The following is a 21,942-nucleotide window of genomic DNA, read 5'->3' on the forward strand; positions in this document are numbered from 1 at the left end:
CTTTGATATTAGGAACCGATGAAAAACAGGATGGGTGGGCTCTGTATATTTAATCTGAAGCAGATCAGTCTATTGAATGATTTTTAATGATGTTTTGAATGTTTTTAAAATGTTTAAACAGTGGGAATTGTGTGCTCAATAATGCTGTGTGAAACATGGTGTGTGTGTGTGTGTGTGTGTGTGTGTGTGTGTGTGTGTGCAAGCCGCCTTCATAAGTCCACTAGGTCCAGGTTCCAAAATTACCTAGCTGCACCTCTGAGGCCAATCCTGGCATTGCCCCCTTCCTCCATAAGCCTGGGTTTTGTACCTGGGATTTACTTGGGTTAAAGGGCACAAGAGTGCCCTTGCCCATGCCCTTTACCCCAGGTACAGGGTCATGATCATACCATACACAGAGTTGGGTGCCTAGAGCACCCGACTCCCAGGAGAATCTCCCAACATACCACACTCATTGCACAGTGCATTGTGGGATTCCTGGAGGCCTGGACAACAAGTCCTGGTTTCCAGAGATATGTGCTGCTCCATACAACATGAATTGTGTGGGCGCATGGTGGCACGCCAAGGGGGAAAGCAACAGTCGTCTGGGGGGCATGTAGGCAGAACCTTGCCTGTCTTCCTGCCTGCCCACCCGGTTGTGAGTATAGCCTTATAATCGTTCTGATAAGACAAACATATACTTACATGGCAACACAATCATTTATCCCATTAGGTCTATAAATCTGTGCAGAAATAACGGTAAGTTATAAAGAAATTTCATTAGACCACAACCTCGTTTTTGGAAGTCTGGTTCTGGATCAGAATTTTGATCCAGGATCAGTTTGATCAAATTTGAACTCAGGCCTCCCCAGTCGTAGTCCAACGCTCTAACCACTACACCATGCTGGTCTCCATCTGCATATGTTCAGAATGCAGTCTCTGTCTTGCTTATAGATTTCTTTCAAATACCAAGGCTACACATCTTCTTTGAAGGCCAGGAGCTGAAGCCAGACTCACTAACATAAAAATGAAGTTACTATTCTTAAAGCTATTTTTGACTGTCTGAGTTTATCCTGATGTTCTGAATATGTTCCTGTCTGCCTTGTGTCTTTTTATGATATCTTTCGCAGCTAGCTCTATATTACATAAATGAAATATAGCAGAAGCCTTTAATAACTGGTACTATAAAGCATGCAGTTTGTCACCATAATAAACTTCCCTACTGTGTTTATTATAACAGCCACTAAAATTAGAAGTCATAAACAGAAGAGAGGGTTTAGCTGTTCCCTTGCAGAGAACCAGATTGCTGCCATGTTATAAACTATGGACCTTCCAGGGAAGGGGAAAGAAATCTTTTAAGCGACCCCTTTATTCTTTGGGAGTTTCCCAGAAAAGGAAAAAAGCAGATATTCTGGCTTTCCCCACTTGTATCCTGGTCTCAATCCCTGGTAAATCACTGGCCCTATTTTGTTCTCATGTTTAATGGTATATTGCAACATAAATTAATGCAATAGATAGATTAGGCCATAGATACATAGGAAACGGCCTTATACAGAGCCAGACCCTTGTCCATCTAACTCAGTGTAGAGTTATACTACAGTGACTGTGGGGAGAATTCACCCAACACTACATTTCAGCACACTGAGTGTGAAAACAGGACTCTGGGGTGAATTTTCAACACGGACATAAGCCAATCTTAGCTCTCTGGTGAGTGTGTGTCATCTAGAGTTAGAATAGAATTTTCCCCAAAGTAAAATTCAAAAGAGAATTTCAGAGTTAAGAACATGGGAAGCTACCTTATACTGAGTCAGACCATTGGTCCATCTGGTTCAGTATTGCCTACCCCGAATGGCAGCAGCTTCTCCAAGGTTGCAGGTGGGAGTCTCTCTCAGCCTTGTCTGGAGATGCTGGGGAGGGAACTTGGAACTTCTGGCATGCAAGCATGTAGATGCTTTTCCCAGAGTAGCCCCATCCCCTAGGGGGGATATCTTACAGTGCTCACATGTAATCTCCCATTCAATTGCAAACCAGGGCAAACTTTACTTAGCAAAGGGGACAATTCATATTTGCTATCACAAGATAAAGATGTGCACAAATCGGATTTTCAGATTCAGATAGAATTCTAATTGAAACTGGCCAATTCAATTCGAATTCTAATTGAATTTGAATCATTCAAATGGCCAGATTTGAGTCAAATCGATTCGAATTCTAATCAATTCGCACATTCCTACCACAAGACTAGCTCTCCTCCTACCCAGCTGGGACTCCTACCCAGCCTCCTACCCAGCCAGGGCTGAGCTCACAATCAAGTTTCTTGCCTCCAACCTTGTTTTTAACAAACACAATCAAAAATTAGGAGATTTTAGAATTAGATATGGGGCTTCTCCTACCCTAACGCCAATTGGGTGAAATCAATTCACTGAACTGCTCTGTTCCACCTCCTCTAAGGTTTAGGGCAGCGGTCTCTCCCAGCCCTAGTGGGAGATGCGGCCAGGGACTGAATCTGGGACCTTCTGCGTGCAAAGCAGACGCTCTGCCACTGAGCTAAGGTCCCATCCCCCCACCCTGAAAGTGAAGACAACATCCTTAATAATCCCACCCCAAACAACCAACCCCTCCCATCCACTCTGATGGAGAAGCAGAATCTGAGGTTGCTTGCAGGTTCCAAGAGGGAAAGACATCACACTCAAGCTATGTATGCTGTTTTCTGCATTATTTCTGGTCCCTTTCCCATTTCTTCTTACAATTTGTATGGCTTTTTGACAGTTGCAGCACTGTGTGTTAATGTATTCAAGATGATGCTACCCAGAATGACTCCAGAGTATTAATAGCTAATTCAGAAACTCTCTCGTGTGTGTGTGTGTGTGTGTGTGTGTGTGTGTGTGTGTGACTCAAAGAGCAGAAGAACTACTATTACAGACTGAGCAGTAAATAGGAATGACATCTTCTGACAGTCTATGCAGTTCCACTGCATTTCTTAAATGCATGGATGCACAAAACAAGACCCGAGCTGAGTTCTGATGCCACTGTCAGTTGCTCTAGGCACACCTGCTGTCTCTCTCTGCAGACTGGTCCCCAAGGTACACCCCTCATTTCTTAAACACTTGAATAAGCAGCCAAATTAAAGCACAAACAAACATCTGTTTTTCCCCCGTCCTCCCCAGCTCTTGCATTATCAGCAAGCTAAGGCACAACAATAATTTACAATAGCCTCATCTTTGAAGACATATTTGAACTGTTTTTGCATCCTGTGTATTTATTTCCTCCATGAGCTCACAAATTTTGGCCACGGAGACCATCTCAGAGGGTGAATGAATGCTCATAGTGGTTTTTGGCAAAATTTACCCCCACAGAGAGGGAAAATAGTGATAGTACTGTTACCCTTACAGTTTTCGGTGCATTCTCACCCCTTCTCTATCCCTACTTTCAAATGACTGAGGTAAAATTGCAGTCACTTTTAGGGAGGTGCGAGTAGGTTCAAAACCAAACCGATTAGAAGTCGAACTGGTTCATTTTGAAGGCTTGGGGTTGAGCTAAACCACCCCCAGTTTGGCTCAACCCCAGCCCAACCCCCCCAGCCTATTTGGGGGGTTCACAGAACTTTTTAAGGGGAATATTTATTTTATTTTTTTAAAAAAACCTCCCCTTCCTTGGGGTTTCTCCAAGGCGGTGGGGGCGAGGAGTCAGCGGAAGTTCCCCTTCCCCCTGCTGGCCTTCCTTACATCAAAAACAGCCCCATTCAGCCTCACAGAGGCCCATTGCACAATGCGCAGGTGTGGCAGACTCCAAGATGGCCGCCATGCCGGGGGAAAGGCCCAAACGGTTTGAAGAACGGCTGAGCAGGACTGTTTTTAAGGAAGGAAGGCTAGTAGGGGGAGGGGAAACCTCCACAGAGGCCCCTCACCACATCAGACAAGCCTCCTGGAGGGGGTAGGGTTTATTTTTTTTAATTTTTAAATCCCCATAAAAGGTCCGTGAACCGCCCCCCACCCAGACCGTACAGAGCCAGGGAGAGTTCGAGAGGGTGCTGGACCAAACTGGCCTGGTCTGGTTCGGATCCAGTTCAGACTTGAACCAATCCAGACCAGCCAGTTCCGTGCACACCCCTAGCCCCTGGTGGCGCAGTGGTAAAACTGCTGCCCTGTAACCAGAAGGTTACAAGTTCGATCCTGACCAGGGGCTCAAGGTTGACTCAGCCTTCCATCCTTCCGAGGTCGGTAAAATGAGTACCCAGAATGTTGGGGGCAATATGCTAAATCATTGTAAACCGCTTAGAGAGCTCCGGCTATAAAGCGGTATACAGTGGTCCCTCGACTTACAAACTACTCGACATAAGTATTTTTCGAGTTACAAACGGCAGTTTTAGATCCGGTTTTAGATGCGGTTTTTTCGACTTACAAATTTTTAGATGGGGTTTCCTCGACTTACAAATTTTTAGATGGGGTTTCCTCGACTTACGAATTTTACATGCGGTTTCCTTGACTTGCCTGCCTGTTTACTGCCTGTTTATTCTTGAAAAGAAATGTTCCTGTGCAGTTTGCAAGCCTTACTGGGGGTCTGGGTCTTTTTTCTAGGCTCCAGAACGCATTAATCCGTTCCCAATGCATTCCTATGGGAAACCGCTTTTCGACTTACGAATTTTTCGACTTACAAATGTGCATTCGGAACGGATTAATTTCGTAAGTAGAGGGACCACTGTATAAATATAAGTGCTATTGCTATTGCTATTGCTATTGCTAGTCACTTTTGCACAGAGGAAACAGTTTAGGGTTAAGGTTAGGGTTAGGAGCATAGTCCTGCCAATTACCATTCCCATTCCTGTGACATGACAAACTATTAGTAGTGTTTGTGTTTTTAAACTTTACAAAGCTTTTCAAACATCATTGCAAATTTGGTCACTGCAGGCCTGATGATCAGGACCATAAAAGCATGATAACGCACTGAAAGCTGGAAGGCTTGCAATGCGATCATCTCTTTCCCGTCTGCATCTAGGGATGCAGATCTTGTCAGAAACAATGAGCATTTGTCCCCGCAGATGGTACTGACAGCCCAGCTGGTTCATGCACTAATTTAATTTATAATTTAACAGTTCATGCACTGTTTTAATATTGTAAACCGCTTTGGGTGCCTTTGTCAAGGCAGAAAGGTGGTATAAAAATGTGATAGATAGATAGATAGATAGATAGATAGATAGATAGATAGATAGATAGATAGATAGATAATTGACACTTCGGCTAGAATCTTAGTTCCACTGAAGTCAATGAGACTGAAATGTGGTAGATCCCTTGGAGTTAGACAGTATCAGAGAAAGAGAGTCCATTTCACATCCTGCTTTCCATAGGGCTAATTTACGCAGCCAAACTAATGTGTTGTGGATCTATGTAAAGTTCAAAACATGGCAGAATAGGTTGTGTGACTGCCAAGTCTGTAGACAGGACCCATATTCACCTTGCTACCATAACTGTCTTGCTTTGCTGAAGTGCAGCCAATGTGGGCTGGGTTTCAAGCATTCTCACAACCGTGTCCTAAAGAACCTGTCAGTTTAGATTATCCGCATGCAAGTTTCTGTATGGGACACTTAGCTCATTTGCAAATGTAAGAATGAAGGATCGCCTCATTTTTTATTCTAGGGTCATGTTGTTTTTCTGCAAGAATAGAATTTGGACTGACGGAACAAATGTTTTAAACTGCCATTTTCAGACTGTGTCCCAGGAAATGATACCCCAAACCTTTTTGGAGGTTCCTCATTGAAGAGATCAATAATGGCAAAATAAGTTCCACTGAGAGACAGTTCATCTGCCATTACCAATTCCCTCTTAAAATGCATAGCCTTGGGGACATGTTAGATGTACTCTACAGGGCAGAGCAATGGGGGTCCCATAGGTATGGCCTTGCATGAACTCTGTGTCCCAGAACACTACCCAGAATCCTTTGCAACATGCAAGGCATCCTCAGCTGTCAAATCAATGTGGAACAAGCAATCCAGGAAGCTGCTTTATAGCAAATCAGGCCATTGATTCATCTAGCTGAGCATAACCTGTCTGGCAGCAGCTCTCAAAGATTTCAGGCAGGGGTCCTCCCCTGCCCTTCCTAGAGATGCTGCCTGGGATTGAATCTGGTACCTTCTGCGCAGATGGTCTGCCACTGAGTTATAGCCCATCCGCTACGGGGAATATTTTACACCACTCACATGTAGTTACTATCCAAATGCAACCAGGCTAGATTTTGCTTAGCAAAGGGGAGAATTCATGTTTGTTGCCACAAGACCCGCTCTCCTTCTCAAACCAAAAAGTGAAACTTGAAACCTTGAAAACTTCTGGTCTAACGCATGTGAGAAGCATCTGGTGGACCACTGTGGGGAACAGGATGCTGGACGGGCTCGGCCTTGAACCGGATCCAGCAAGGCTCTTCTTAAATCCCAATCTGTGGTTGAAGCCAGCTTGGTATCTCACAATACGCGATGGTGTGATCACACCCTAAGCTTGCTTGCTCTGGCATGGTTCTGAATCTCTCTCAGCTCAGTCATGTGTGAAAGTAATCTGGGAGGATGAAAATGAGCGAGAGAACAATAGCCATTTTGGGTACAGATGGTAATATTATTTCTTTTTAATGCCAAGCGGCTAGCCTTTTTAAAAAGAGGGTGCGTGCTTCTTCTATGTGATCTGATGGGGGTGGGGGCTTCCTGAAGGCTCCCACTTAACAGCTTGTGTCAGGAGATAAGGTTAATGGAAAATAATTTCTCATTCAGGGCACTCATTGAAAATAACCTTGGGAGAGTTTAGTGCAGTCCTTGGAGGCCAATAATTTATTCCTCTGTCTGGGGAATGAAACCTAAAATGGAAAAGGAGCAGCCCCAAACATGAGTTCAACCTGTCAGAGCGGCATGGAGAAAGGTTCTGCTGGGGACCGAGCATCCACGATTGCTACAAGCATCCATTTGTCAGCTGCTGTGTAATCAGAGAAGGATCTCGCCTCATCACGTTGGCTCCATCAACTGGAGAGCCGTGGCGCTTGCTGAAAACTGCATTGGCAAACTGTCAAGGCATGATACAAGCCCACCCCAAGGGCCAGAAGTCTTACATTCCCTGAGCTGTAGGTTGACCTTACCTTGCAGCAGGGGTCCACAGCAGGGGATACTAGTACCCTTGGGGTACCTGAAGGGTTCCAGGAGGTACACAGAGCTCTCCCTTCTCCCCATGCTGCAACCGCACTATTGGTTCCTCATCTGAGGATTGCAGGCTTGAAGTCCGTGCATCCAAGGGTGAAGACCCTCCTCCTCTGCTCCTGATTGGCTGGCTACATGCTGAAGCTCAGCATACCCCTCCCCTCAGCCTGAGTGACTGGCTTTAGAAAATTAGCACTTAATACTTGCCCCATTACTGCATACGAGTAACTTAGTGTGGGTGTGAGCCAGTAACTAGAGTAGCCTGTCTTCCGAACTGTAACACTTAAATTTGTGTTTTTATGTACGTACACACACACACACACACACACACACACACACACACACACAGAGTCTTTATGGAGTATCTGAGTTGAAGGTTTGTGACCAAAGGGGTACACTTGTTAACAAAGGTTGGGATATTACAGCATATGAGGAAAGAGATAGTAGACAATCTGCAGCTGCTTTCTGTTTCCTTTCATTGGTCCGGTTCACACAACCATTCTAATCTAGGTTTAATGTGGGCTACCAATATTAGCATGATTGTGTAAACCCATGGCAAAGTGCTTCATCATGGCCTGAGGTAAATCTGAGATTCCCACCTTGGCAGGAGTTCACACAATCATGCGGATGTTGTTAACCCACATTAAACCTAGATTTGGACAATTGTGAGGCTGTTCACATGAGCAGCTAATCCCAGGCTTGAGCAGCCCAGTCTGGGCTTGGCTGCCCATGTGGAGTGCCAGGATTGAGCCTGAGCAACAATTCATGCTTGCTACCACAAGATAGGGATGTGCACAAATCGAATTTTCAGATTGAATTCTAATCGAAACTGGCCGATTCAATTCTAATTCTAATCAAATACGATCGTTCAAATTGGCCAGATTTGAGCCTAATGTATTCGAGTTCTAATCGATTCGCACATTCCCACCACCAGACCAGCTCTCCTCCTACCCATTTGGCACTCCTACCCAGCCTCTAACGCAGCCGGGGCTGAGCTCACAATCAAGCTCCTTGCCCTTCCAATCTTGTTTTTAATAAACGCACGATCGATAATCAGGAACACGCCGGGCCCCCTCATCAGGATAGGAGGCGTAGCCTACCCTAAGATCAGTTGTGTGAGCTGCCCTATTCTGTGGCATTTCTGAGGATATCCAAGACTCTGGGGCAGAAAAGTGGAAGGTTTCCCAGCGGTGAAGGAGCAGGATTTGCACCTCCCTGCTGTCAATTATATTTTGAGCAGCCTGAATAGCACTCTCCTGCCACTGCACGCTTTTGACAACGCTTCCCATGAAGCCCTTTTGACAGTCACAAGGCAAACGTGTGTGCAGCATTCACCTCCAATTAGTCATGCTCTGAGTCGACACGGCTGTGCGGAGAGGGTCACGTGACACGCCGAGTGCCATGGATATTTGGTCATGCCAGCCGCAAACAAAGCTGGCTGCATTCCAGATGGCATTGTGTGGAAAGGTTGCTGTGTGCTCACATTTCAGCCTCCTGAACAACAGATGTCAATAATAAGTCACAACGGGGTATGCATTAGCCTCAGCCATCGCTGCGAGGTGCGCCGATAAGTTAATAACACACACTGCTGTGGTGCTGGCAATGTGCAGACTATTTACATCTCATTCTTCCTTCAACATGCTTCTCCTCCCTCCCTTTTTAAAGTGGAGGTGTTTTAAAAGCAAATCCTGCTTTTGAAAAACAGCTTGAACTTAAGATCACACAAAGAATCAAGCGCCAAAAGCCTGGCAGACTTTTGCCCAGCCATTTCGCAATGCAGAATGTCTATTACACAAATGCACGAGATGTTGCATTAGATTTCGAGCGCGCCATCCCTAAATGTGAGTTTTAATAACTGCTGTTCTGGGTTATCTTTTTGTGCTTGTTTCCTGGACTCAGGAGAAAAACTCCGAGGAGTCTGCTTCCCAGCGCGCAGCATTTCTGGATGAGAATACTTAGGTGGCCTTTTTCTTGCTCCTTGAAACGTCATAGGGCAGTTCACACAAGCAGAACTTGAGTTGGAGACACTCCCATTTTGCAATTGTGTTTGAATTAAAAACAAGGCCGAAGATGGGAAAATTGATTTTGTGCTAAGCCCCAACTGGGTAGGACAAGCAGGCCCTACTCAGATTCCATCTCCAGCTTTGGAACAAGGTAGGAGAAAAAAACCCCTGTCCTATCCAGATTCCAGCCTCTGACCTTGTTTTTAACTGACACACCATTACAAAATGGGGGTATGTGCAGCTCCCAAAGTTAGGTATCTCCTCCCCAAGTTTGGAGCATGTGAACTGCCTTAGTACATTAGCTGTCCTGAACAGAAGGGCCAAATGGCAAACTGTGCAAAGAGCAACCCCTAGTGACAGAACACAGCATTACAGGTGTTTTTCAACATACAGTGGGTAGCAGTCTCACTCTCCCCTGGGGCATTCACCGTAGTTGCTGTCTGTTTCTGCCAACGCCAAGCAGTGCAGGAGAATATACAGGTCAGGTGTGAGGTCTAGGGAGGAGGCCTAAACTAGCTGGGGGACTATCTCACAGGATATGCATGGCAAGAGGAAGATATTGGTCAGGAGCTGTCCAACAGAGTTAAGGCAGCAGGAGCGTAGTCACAAGGCAGGAAGAGGCAGGTTCCTCATGGATGCACCAATGACCATCAAGCAGCAACTAAACAGTTTAATGTTAGATGTGGATCAGTTTTGGCTGATCCACATCTTCCTGGAGGGACTTCAATCTAGAGCATGCAGTACAGTGCTTCCTGCTCCTGAGTAGGGCTGATGATGGAGACCTCAGGAGTCTTTCATCACAGACCCATCTTCAGTGCTGCTCCTATGGTTCTGAGAGTGATCTCAGGGGGTCTGTGGGGGTGGGATGTCTCCAGGGGTGTTGGCTCCTCAGAGTCCCAGGTTGTACTGGGGGCTGTTGTAGGGTCCTGCTACTCATCTTTGGAACATAGGAAGCTGCCATATACTGAGTCAGACCCTTGGTCTATCTAGCTCAGGATTGTCCACCCAGACTGGCAGTGTCTTCTCCAAGTTTGCAGGCAGGAGTCTCTCTAAGCCCTTTCTTGGAGATGCCAGGGAGGGAACTTGGAACCTTAGGAACATAGGCAGCTGTCTTATACCAAGTCAGGCCATTGGTCCCTCCTGCATGCAAGATTTCCTTCCTTTGGAGGAAGTCTTGTAAGGTACAGGGTCCATCAGCATCACAAAACTAAATATCAGCATAGGCCAAATGTATCCCACAGAAAGTGGATGGACAACCTGAGCCTTAGTCGGAGACAGAGCAACTTGCCTGCACCACCAGTGGGTCCCTGTCTGGAATGGCATTTGAACCAAGCACTGACCATGTTCTTTGTTCTCCACCATGCTGTCTCCACACTTTGAATGATCTGGGAACTAAAGGCCTCTTAATTTCATCAGTCACTTGAGACGCTGACACTTGCTTCTGCCAAATCAACTTTCTATTGACTGAGGGAGGGAGGAAGTAAGCAAGCAGTAATTCATTCAGGTTTTGTGGTGGCCAGCGCTGAGATTGCGTGGGGACCAGGAAATTGTTGAAAGATGGGATGGGGTGAGTATTCAAGAAGAAGGTGTTTGAAATGTACAGAAAGAATGCTCAGATAAACCAGTCCCAATTCAAGGCAGAGATCCATTCCCCTTGGGCAGGATCCAAATCAAATGGGAGCTGCCTCTACCATGCCCTCCACCACCTGCTTCTCTCTCCCTCAAGGTAATGATTGATTGATTGATTGATTTTTTTATTATTATTAATAATATTATTAGGCCTTAAGGAAGAAGAAATTGCAGGAAAAGGTAGAAAACTATGACTAAACTGAGCATTTTGAGTGCTTCAATCTAATGCTAGAAGCACTGGAAATTTTTTTGCACATTCAGTTGGAATACAAAAAATAAAAACACAAAAGAGTTCAGGGGGTATGAGAGAGAGAGAGAGAGTTCCCTATTGGAAACTCTCAGGAGTTGGTGGGTGGGGTGCTCTCTCGAGGTTTTCAATGCTTATGGAAGATGAAGCAAATTGAAAGGAGAAGAGATAAGTCTGGTCTCCTGGGAAGACTCTAGGTTTGAGATCCTACCATTTCTGGGCCTGGGTGGCAGTGGTGGACTTGCAAATCTGTGGCTTATGAGACATATTGGCCCAAGAATTACAGGTTCCAATTCCAACCCAGCCTCCATCTTGGAATTCAAAAAGCTGTTGCTATGATCCATCCTTCTCAACTGACCTTAATTACTGAGCAACACCCTCTCTGCTGAGTGTGAGCCCCCTTGGGAGCAAACCATCAGAGCCCTCTCAACGGATGGAGTTCAGGAGACACCTCCCTAAGCACAGCTATCGATTGCCTTTGAGACGTAAAGCTTTGTCAGGCTGCTGAGTAACACCCCCGTACTCATCTGAATCCACCAGAGAGAGCATGATCCAATCAAGATGTAACTGCATGCCAGGCTGTGTTCTCTGTATGCAGTTGTAAGCAACTCAGTCGTACCAGATGTAATTAACCACTGGGGGAAAGGAATCGCTCAGTGGCACAGCATCTGCTTGCATGCAGAAGGCTCCAGCTTCAATCCCTGGCAGCATCTCCAGGTAGGGCTGGGAAAGACCCCTGCCTGAGACCCCAGAGAGCCACTGCCATTCACTGTAGGCTGCTTCTTGTTTGCCAAGATCATCCATAGCTCAGTGGAGAGCCAGTCTTGTGGTTGATTGATTGATTGATTGATTGATTGATTGATTAAGTGCCCTGTCAAGTTGGTGTCAACTCTTAGCAACCACATAGATAGATTCTCTCCAGGATGATCTGACTTCCACTTGGCCTTTCAGGTCTCTCAGTGGTGCATTCATTGTTGTTGTAATTGAGTCCATCCACCTTGCTGCTGGCCATCTTCTTCTTCTCTTTCATTCAACTTTTCCCAGCATTATGGACTTCAAAAGGGAGCTGGGTTTTCACATAATGTGTCCGAAGTATGATGGTTTGAGCCTGGTCATTTGTGCCTGGAGTGGAAATTCTGGATTGATTTGTTCTAGGATCCATTGGTTTGTTTTCCTGGCTGTCCATGGTCTCCTCAAAAGTCTTCTCCAGCACCAAAGTTCAAAAGCATCAATGCTTTTTCTATCTTGCTTCTTCAAAGTCCAGCTTATGCATCTATAGAGTGTCATGAGGAAAACCATTGTCCGAACGATTCTAATCTTTGTAGGTGTAGACACGTCACGGCATCTCAATATCCTTTCCAAGGCCTTCATTGCACTCTACCAAGGACTAGTCTGCAGCGTATTTCTTGACTGCTGGATAGAGATGTATGAACACAGTTCGGGGCTGGTTCCGGTTCTACGTTGAACTGGTTTCGTTTGACAGTTCCAGGTTGAACTGAACCACCCCCTGTTTGGTCTGACCCCAGATCGACCCCCCCACCCCGACGGTTCGGGGGATTCATGTGGGGTTTTTTGAAAAAAAATTCCCCCTACCTTTAGCCCCTTCAGGGGGCTTCCTCTAGGGGTGTGTGTGTTCCATGAAGGTCTCCCCTCCCCACGTCGGCCTCGGTCATCACCTCTGCAGCCCGTTCAACCACTTTTCCAAGCCCATTTGTGCCTGCGTAGACTTGCGAGGTTGCCATTTTGTCCGCCGCCACGCATGCTCCTGGCATTGCCCAAGCCCTCACCGAGGCCATTTGCACATGCATGGTGGCCATTTTTTTAAAAAAATGTAGAGTACATCACCTGTTTTTGTGCATCTTTGTAAGGAATGGATAGATATTGGGCCTCAGCTATGCTAGGTATATATGCTGCTACCTGGGCACTGGATAGATTTCTGAAAGTAAAGCACTTGCTTAATATAACTTAACAGAAGATCAGCATCTTATTTTCAGTGCTGCTGAGGTGGATAATATTGCCATTATTTCCGTTTGTGATAATAGAATCTTCTATTATCTGAAGCTTCTCCTCAGCAAAATGTAAAATAAGGTGCTGAACTTCTGTTCAGTGATGCTCTCTGCGTTGGGGGAAAATTGCAATACTTCTGGAGCCTTTGCAGACGGGGCCTTTAGCTCACTTCTCCACCAGAACGGAGGGTGTGCATTCACATATCGGGCAGATTTACCCCGATTCAAAGTCCCTGTGAGGTATTGGGTAGGACATAATTCACACATGATTCAGGTTTTTCATTAGGCATTGGAATGTAGCCCAATTTATGTCTGGGGTAAAAGAAAATCAACTTTTTGCATTTGGGGGGGGGCAAATTTGAACTCGCAGTAAAGCCACAATAAAGCCCGCTGTCTGAAAATGCTCCTGGAGAGAAAAAGATATAAATATTATTAATCATGTTGCTAATTTTTCTTACAGTAAAGCCTAATGGAACCTAGAGTATGTCTTTTGTATTGTTTTAATTTTGGTAAGTGGGATAAACATGTTTATGTCCATATTTCTGTGTGTGTATGTACCATATTTACCCAAATCCAAGATGACTCTGAATTTAAGACGACCCCTTTAAAATGTAGAGAGTAAATACAGGTTATCCCTGCATTTACTCAAAAGGAACAGGACTCTGAATTTAAGATGGCCTCCTGGTTTCTAATGTCAAAAAAACTTGGAGGGAAACCTGTTTTGGATTCGGGTTAATACAGTATTTATTCTTTACTATGGCTTGTGCAGTTGAGATCTTAACTGACTGGCTGCCATTTTGTGTAGGTCCCCACCTTGATGATGGACACCCAGTTTTCAGAATTCACCCCGGACATCACTCCCATCATGCTGGCAGCCCACACCAACAACTATGAGATCATTAAGCTGCTAGTCCAAAGGCGGGTCACGATCCCGCGCCCACACCAGATCAGATGCAACTGTGTGGAATGTGTCTCTAGCTCTGAAGTGGACAGCCTGAGGCACTCCAGGTCGAGGCTGAACATTTATAAAGCCTTGGCCAGCCCTTCGTTGATTGCCTTATCTAGCGAGGACCCGATCCTAACAGCCTTTCGGCTGGGCTGGGAGTTGAAGGAGCTCAGCAAGGTGGAGAACGAGTTCAAGGCGGAATACGAGGAGCTTTCTCAGCAATGCAAACGGTTTGCAAAGGACCTTCTGGATCAGGCGCGGAGCTCCAGAGAGCTGGAAATAATCTTGAATCACAGGGATGATCAGAGCGAAGAGCTGGACCCCCAAAAATGTCATGATTTGGCAAAGCTAAAGGTAGCAATAAAGTATCATCAAAAAGAGGTAAGGGTTGTTTTCTTGGGCGGAGGAATTCTGGCAGAAATAACTAGAGAGGGGTTCATCCATGCTTATGGCATGGATAAGGGCAGGATAGGGGCAGCGATCCAGGATGCTCATATACTTGTACTAGGCAAGTTTTTTTCACACACCCATTAACTGAGTAGGACAAGTGTCCTACCCAGCTTTGAAAGTTCTATGCGCGCCTGATTTTTGGCCATGTGTAGATAAAAAGCAAGGTAGGAGGCAAGGAGTGTGATCATCTGCTAAGCATCAGTTGGGTAGTAGGATGCTTTCCCTTCCTATCTCATTCAAACCTGGGGACAGAATCTAGGTAGGGCACGCTGATCCTATCCAGCTGACACTTAGCAGCTGACCATACTCCCTGCTTCCTACCTTGCTTGTTATTCACACATGACCAAAATTAGAAGCACACACAGTTCTCAAAGCTGGGCAAGACACTTGTCCTGTCCAGTTAATGGTTGTGTGAACAAGCCTGTAGAGTCGTAAGCCCGATTCAGACTTTATAAAATTGCACTGTGGTCACTGTGTAGAGCAGTTCGAAGGGGGAGGAAGTCCCGCCCCTTCTGTGTCAATCACTCTCACACCCCACCACTCAGGCTTATAATGGGACTTGTCTGAAGTGGAAAAAGTCCTACTTGTGAGGGCGGGTACTTCCATGATTGCTTGTCTGAAGCGGGAAGTGCCCTAAGTGTGATGGCGGACACTTCAGTGTTTGCGAACTGGATCGACCCTGTCTCACAATCACAAAAGGGCCCGCCATCATGCTTAGGGCTTTTCCCTCTTCAGACAAGTCCCGATGTAATTCTGAGTGGTGGGGCGCGAGGGTGATTGACACAGCAGGGGCGGGATTTCCTCCCCCGTTACGCCACTGTACACAGCAGGGGTGGGGCACACTGCTGATTGATGTGGCAGGGGTGGGACTTCCTCTTTCTTCACCCTGCTGTCCAGAACTACAGCGGAAAGATTTTACAACATCGTCTGAATGAGGGAACTATACTTGGAAATATAGTTCACTCAGAATAAGACCAATTCATTTAAATATGTTACTTCAGGAAATGATATCACTCTGCTCGATACTGATTAGGCCTTATATGGAGTACTAGGTGAGGATGATACAGTATTCTAAGAGTTCGTCTTGAACTTTGCTACAATTGTTACAGATGTAAATTATTTAAAGTATCACGTAAAGGTCTTGATTCATCAAAAAACAATGCAGTTGGTGAATACTTGGTTTTAGTCGAGTACTCCTCCACCATTCTCTAACATGTCTGTGAGCTGTTCCTGTGGAACATAAAAGCAAAACCACTATAGAACTAGAGCCTACTAATGATATAACCCTTCAGTCTGAAATATATAGGTACATTGATTTTGTTAAATTTTGAAAATGAATTTTTTATGCTCTTGTCTGGTTTGTACTATCATCTATGATTCTCAATATCCAGGAGAACTGAATACAGTCAATCATATTATTGTAAATAGATAAGAGGATTATCTATAGGGGAGAAATCCAAGAGCTATTCTGTTCAAAAGTCACTTAAACTTCATTTTTCTTTACAAGATAATGGGCGGGGGACATTATATCATTCCCAATACAGAACCCTGACATACACCCCATGATTGGTGGTTTTAACCCCAAATTAAAACCCAATTTTAATTTAAACCCCAATCTAAACCCCAATTAAATGTGTGTGTGCTTTATATGAACTGATAAATTAATATTTAGCTAACGTATGCGGAAACAGAATGCAGTTTTAAGGGGGAAAACAGGGAAGAACTTACATTTATAAATGCTGCTGCTTATTTTTTTCCTTAACCTCTCATATAGCCTGGTCATAAAATCATCTTTTTACACAAGTAGCAAAGTGTCATTTATAGAGGCTATATTAGAATGTGTGCTATAGTAATTTATGTGGAATATTGTTTATAAATGTTAGATGCACAAGGAAATGCTTTTCTCTCAGTCTCTGGCATTAACAGTTTCCTATGTAGAATGGAGGCACACCATGAATTTCAAATATATGAAGGGCATCTGATGAATTATTTAAAAGATGAGGGGCATAATAGTTTGTGATGCATGTATGCATGGTGCGGATAAAAATAATGCTGTTCCAACACAGTAAAAAATCTATTGTTTAGTGTCGCCAGCTGGTCATACATCAGTGGATGTGTATCCATTTCTCCTGAGAGTTAAACTCCTTTAGATCAATAGATCTCTCACTCAGAGGTAAAACTGCTGTGCATCAAATGTCTTCAGTGTTCATGTTATCTATTTTATTCATTTGTATCTCAACAAACAAACTGAGTGAAAAGAGCATCTTGCAAGCTGCCAGCACACCAGAGAGTCATATATCCTGATATCCTCCACTGTCTTTTTGCATCCTGAATACTCATCAGTTAAAGTTTACCATCCACAGAAGGCTATGGAGATTCTGGCTACTTCCATACAGCAATAAAGTGTGAGATAGTTAAAGCTTTTGTACAAGTTCCAAGCACAATTGTACTCCCTGTACACATGCTGCTATGAGTCTTTGCACTGCTTCCTAGTGCGATCTTACCCTCTGTACATTCTGAGCAGGGAGCTTGCACGATTTTTGCAGTGCCACCTGCTGGCCGGCTCTTAAAAGCTTCCATTTCTAAAGATAAAATATTTGAGCCACAATTTTTCCTGGAAACATCTATGTAGACAAAAACCGAGAGAGAGAGAGAGAGAGAGAGAGAGAGAGAGAGAGAGAGAGAGAGAGAGAGAGAGAGAGAGAGAGATTACTTTACTGAATATGACCAGACTTCTTAGTGCTGGTTCTGTGATGCTTTGCAGCTGTCAAGTGTGCCACTGTTGCTAGTTGTACTGTATCCCCAAAAGAAACGGAGAAAAGCTGGAGAATTTCTAAGGGGCACTTCAGTCTGCTTATAAATGTGTCACAAACACATAAAGGATGGGTGTGGAATTAGTAACTAGAAACTGAGCCCTGTGAAGAACGGTTGAAAGAGCCAGGTGAGTTTAGCTTGGAGAAGAGAAGAGAAGACTTAGGGGAGATATCCTAGCCACTTTCAATTATCTGAAGGACTGTCTCATAGAAGAAGAAGTAGATCTGTGCTCTTTTGCTCCTGAGGGCAAGATTAGAACCAACAGGCTGAAATTGCAATGAAGCAGATTTAGGCTCGGCTTTAAGATGAATTTCCTAACTATGAGAGCCGTTTGATGGTGAAACAGTCTGCCTTGTGCAGTGGCAGGCTCTCTTTCGCTGAAAGTTTCCAATCACAGGTTGGATGGCTGTCTGTCCAGAATGCTATAGCAATTTTCTGCACTGAGCAGGGGCTGGTACAATGGAGAACGATGGCTGGGTTGCCAATTCAGTGTTTTTAATAGGGATGCGCACAAATCAGATTTTCAGATTCAACTGGAATTCAAATCAAAACTGGTTGATTTGATTCGAATCCAAATCAAAATGGCCCCAAATGGGTCAATTCGATTCAAATTATCGACCTATTTTGCTGCCTTTTAAAAACTAATCAGGGTGCCTGAATGGTTTTTTAAAGGTGCCAAAATGTCCCTAAACAGTTGTTGAATCTGTTCAAATCAATTTGTATTCAAATCTGGCCAATTCAATCTGAATTTGAATCAAATTCCCCATTTTAGCAGTGATTTGATTTGAATTCAAATCATTTGAATTGGCCAGATTCGAGTTCAGACACAACCTTTTAGTGAGACTTTTTAATATCTTATCCACTGCTTATATCTGGTAAGTTTCCTAATGTTGAGCATTTATTGATAACTTTTAATTTCAGATTTTTTAAAATTTGTCATGTTAATTGTGGTTTTAGCCTGGTCTTTTAACTTGTTTTATTTTTTTTAAAAAAATACTGTTTCTGTTTTATTAATGTGGTAAGTTGCTCTGAGCAGTAGCACCCTGGAGAGGGGGTGGATATAAAGATTCTAAGTAAATAATAATAAATAAACTCTGATTGAAGTTAACCTGGGATACTTCCCCCACCGAACCCAAAGTTTTCACAATACTAAGCCATAAAAATCTGTAGGATTGGTTTCCATTGTCATCTAGGGATTGATGGCAATTCCTAAAGACCCTATTCTAATCCAGGAGAACTGGCGACCCCAGATGCTACGGTGGACTGGTCTCAGCATTGGTCCTGGAACCTTGAAGTATATGGCTCCTTCTCAGTGGCTCTGAGGGAAGGAATAAACTTGCAGGGTGAGGTTGACAGAATCAGCCCTTTTGCTCAGCAGTAATGGTATGTGGAGCATCATTTTCCCCTCTAAGGATGCTGGGACATGTAGTCCTGGTCCAGTTCCTATCAGAAAAAGTCACTCGCCTAGGGCATGGGATGCCAACAGCCACCTCTAGCCCTGGAGGTACCAGCTCTGCGTTCCACCTGCCCTGAAGTAAATTTCTGTGGGGACCTGAGGCAAGGGAAAGGGGAGGTGGTAATGGTGGTGAATCGATGGCTGCAGGCACTTCATAAGCATCCATATCAACCACTCACAAAGACCTTGGTGTGCTTCACTCACCAGTTCTCCAACCCTTTCGAAATAAGTAAAGGAAAGCTTGTGTATCCCTACTTGAAAGTTTCTGCTATTAGCTCTGCCCCACGTTCATGGACCCTCCCCACAGCCACGCTCTGCCCCATAGCCTACTGGGACCCATATCTTGCCCCCACTCTCAGGCTTCACTAGGTTCTCCCCAGCCTACCAGCCTCCCTCCCTGAGTCCCAGGACCTGAACCTACTGCCAGCAATACGTATTGCTAGGTCAGGTATTGAAGCGGATGTCAAATCACTCAGAAGCGCTACTCTTCGTTTTCACAGTAGCACAGACACGAATAAATTGTAAGTGTGACCAGAAAGCCATCTGGCACTGTTCTGTACGTGCATTCGCATGTTCTCACAGATTTTCACAGCTGACTAGAGTTCCAAACAACGGATGCTAATTGGGTAACCAATAGCAGACGCGAAGCTCAGCAGAACACGGACACACGGTCTGCTTTAGAATGTCAAGGGAAATGTTCACTTAGTGAAGAGCCAGAGATGTTTCTCTAAGGGTTGTTATCACAAGACCATCACCCCACAACCATATGAAGAAGGAACACTGGGGGAATGTCCGCTATGTACCTTTGGATGAAATCATCCTTCACGTGGAGTTTCTCAGTAGATCTGGGAACAAAACTGACAGCCATGCCAATGATTTCTTGCCTGAGGTGACCCCCTCACCTGGCCTCCTAAAAGGGCTGACCCTGTTTGAGCATGCATTCATTGCATTCTGGAACATAGGAAGCTGCCTTCTACCGAGTCAGACCATGGGTCCATCCAGCTCAGTATTGTCTACACCAGTGATTCTCAACATTGGGTCCCCAGATATTATTGGACCAACTCCCATAATCCCCAGTCCCAGTGGCCTTTGGTTGGGGATTATGGGAGTTGAAGTCCAATAACTTCTGGGGACCCAATGTTGAGAATCCCTGGTCTACAATGACTGGCAGCACCTTCTCCAAGGTTTCAGGCAGGAGTCTCTCCCAGCCCTGCCTGAGACACTGCCAGGGATTGAACTTGGGGTCATCAGCATCCACGTTCTATGCAATGGCCAAAGGCTATTCAGAAATGCCATGCATTCTTATGGCCATTTGGAAGAAACCAGTGCATTTCAGTGGGCATTCCCTGTCATTCACTTTAGTACATTCTCTCACGTCTACATGATCAAATGCATAGTGTTGGCCTAGTAGGGATGTGCGAGCCGACTCGAGCTCGTGCCAGCTTGAGCTTGAACTGGCTCGGTTCGAGGGCTCAAGCTTGGACTCGTGGTTGAGCTGAACCCCCAGAGCTGGGCCCAGCTCAGGGGTAGGGGTGTGCATGCAACCGAGGCAGGGAGGCTTGAAGATGGCGGGGGTCTCCCTTTAGGAGTGGGGGAGGGTGCACTTACCCCTCCCATCACTACCCCCCAGTGTCCATTTTTCCTAATGCCCATCAGGGTGGCAGCATACCTCCCTGCCACCCTGTTGCCCTCTTCTTCCACATGTGACTAGAAGTCACGACACGCTGTGTCGGCGAATTCCGCTCATATCCAGAAGACGAGGGCAACGAGGTGGGAGGGAAGTACGCTGCCGCCCCGATGGGCATTAAGAAAAATGGACACCGGCGGGAGGGGTAAGTGACCCTCCCGTGCTCTTAAAGGGAGACCCCCGCCACCTTCAAGCCTCCCTGTAGCAGTTCCGTGCACATCCCTACTGCCATTCTCTTTCCAGGTACAAGTCAAGATGCTGTTTCCAGGTACAAGTCAAAGCCCTAAGCAGCTTGGGCCCTGAGTACCTTAGGGATCCGTCTGCTCCCAACTGAACCTACTGATTGGACTAGATCAGCTGGGAAGGCTCTGTTCCACATGGTGACAGCTGCTGAGGCCTGTTGGCCAAGCACACGGGACAGGGCCTTCTCAGTGATTGCCCCCAGGCTGTGGAACTCGCTCAGCTGAGATTTGCACAGCTCCCTCTTTCCAGCCTTTAGGACAGGACTGCTCAACTGTGGTCTTCTTGCAGATGTTGGCCTACAACTCCCATAATCCTTGCCTATTGGCCACTCTGACTGGGGATTATGGGAGTTGTAGTCCAAAAACATCTGGGGGGCCAACACTGAGCAGGCCTGCTTTAGGAGGAAGGTGAAGACTGTACTTTCTATCCAGGCTTTTGGCCAATGAGCTGTCCTTTGCTTTTTTAAAGTTGTATTCATTCTGTTTCTATCTTTTTATTGAATTGTTTTTACCTTGTGATTAATCACCCTGAGGTCCTAGGACTAAGAGTGGAATATAAATATACACAGGAATAAAATAGTCACCCATCCAAATGCAAACCAAAGCAACACAACCTGCTTAGCAAAGGGGACAATTCATTCCCGCAACCAGTGTTCCCTGTAAGAAGGAATCCCAGATGTTGTTGACTACAGCTCCCAGAATCCCTAGTGGCAGTGGTCCTTGGCTGGGGATGCTGGGAGTTGTAGTCAAGAACATCTGGGATTTTCTGTTAGAGGGAACACTGCTCGCTACTGCCAGACTGGCTCCTTACCCCAGACTCAACACTCTTCTGGTGTATTTCACTTTCAGGGTGATGGATGTGTGTTCAAATGGCATGTGATGCGTCCGTCACATGCCAGTATGTTTGTCTCTAGCCTGGGGTATGTAGCAGGGAGTCGGGGGGGCAAGAGGGGGAGAGACCAGAGGGCAGGGTGTGTTTTGGGGGGATTAGTGTGCGTCAAGGGGGCAGAATCTGGGTGGGAGGGGGCATGGCAGGAGTGGAGGAGGTGGCGGTGGGGGGAGTGGGTTTCTGGAGGGGAGGGAGGAGGGAAGCTAGGAGCAGGACCACACAGAGGGGAACAATCAAATTTGAATCAAACCAAACCAATCAATATGAAAAAAAGTCCAAAAAAGAAAACCTGGGACCAAACTGGGCAGAAAGTCTGGGGCGGGGGAGGAACCAACAACAACCAGCAGGGAGGAAGAGATTCAAGGGAGTGGGACACACACAGCAAAACCAGAACCAAAAGAAGCTAATCTCACAACAAAATCCAAAGGAAGA

General features: G+C 45.5%; 1 protein-coding gene across 1 annotated transcript in view; it reads left to right on the forward strand.

The window, feature by feature from the left end:
• The window catches only part of TRPC5 (transient receptor potential cation channel subfamily C member 5), a 147,350-nt gene that overhangs the window by 61,290 nt on the left and 64,118 nt on the right, over window positions 1-21,942 (forward strand). The window contains exon 3 of the mRNA XM_053273761.1: window positions 13,832-14,353. Coding sequence (XP_053129736.1) covers window positions 13,832-14,353 — 522 coding nt within the window. The remainder of the gene's footprint in view (window positions 1-13,831; window positions 14,354-21,942) is intronic.

The sequence above is a fragment of the Hemicordylus capensis genome, chromosome 11 (assembly GCF_027244095.1).
Source record: "Hemicordylus capensis ecotype Gifberg chromosome 11, rHemCap1.1.pri, whole genome shotgun sequence".
Lineage (NCBI taxonomy): Eukaryota > Metazoa > Chordata > Lepidosauria > Squamata > Cordylidae > Hemicordylus > Hemicordylus capensis.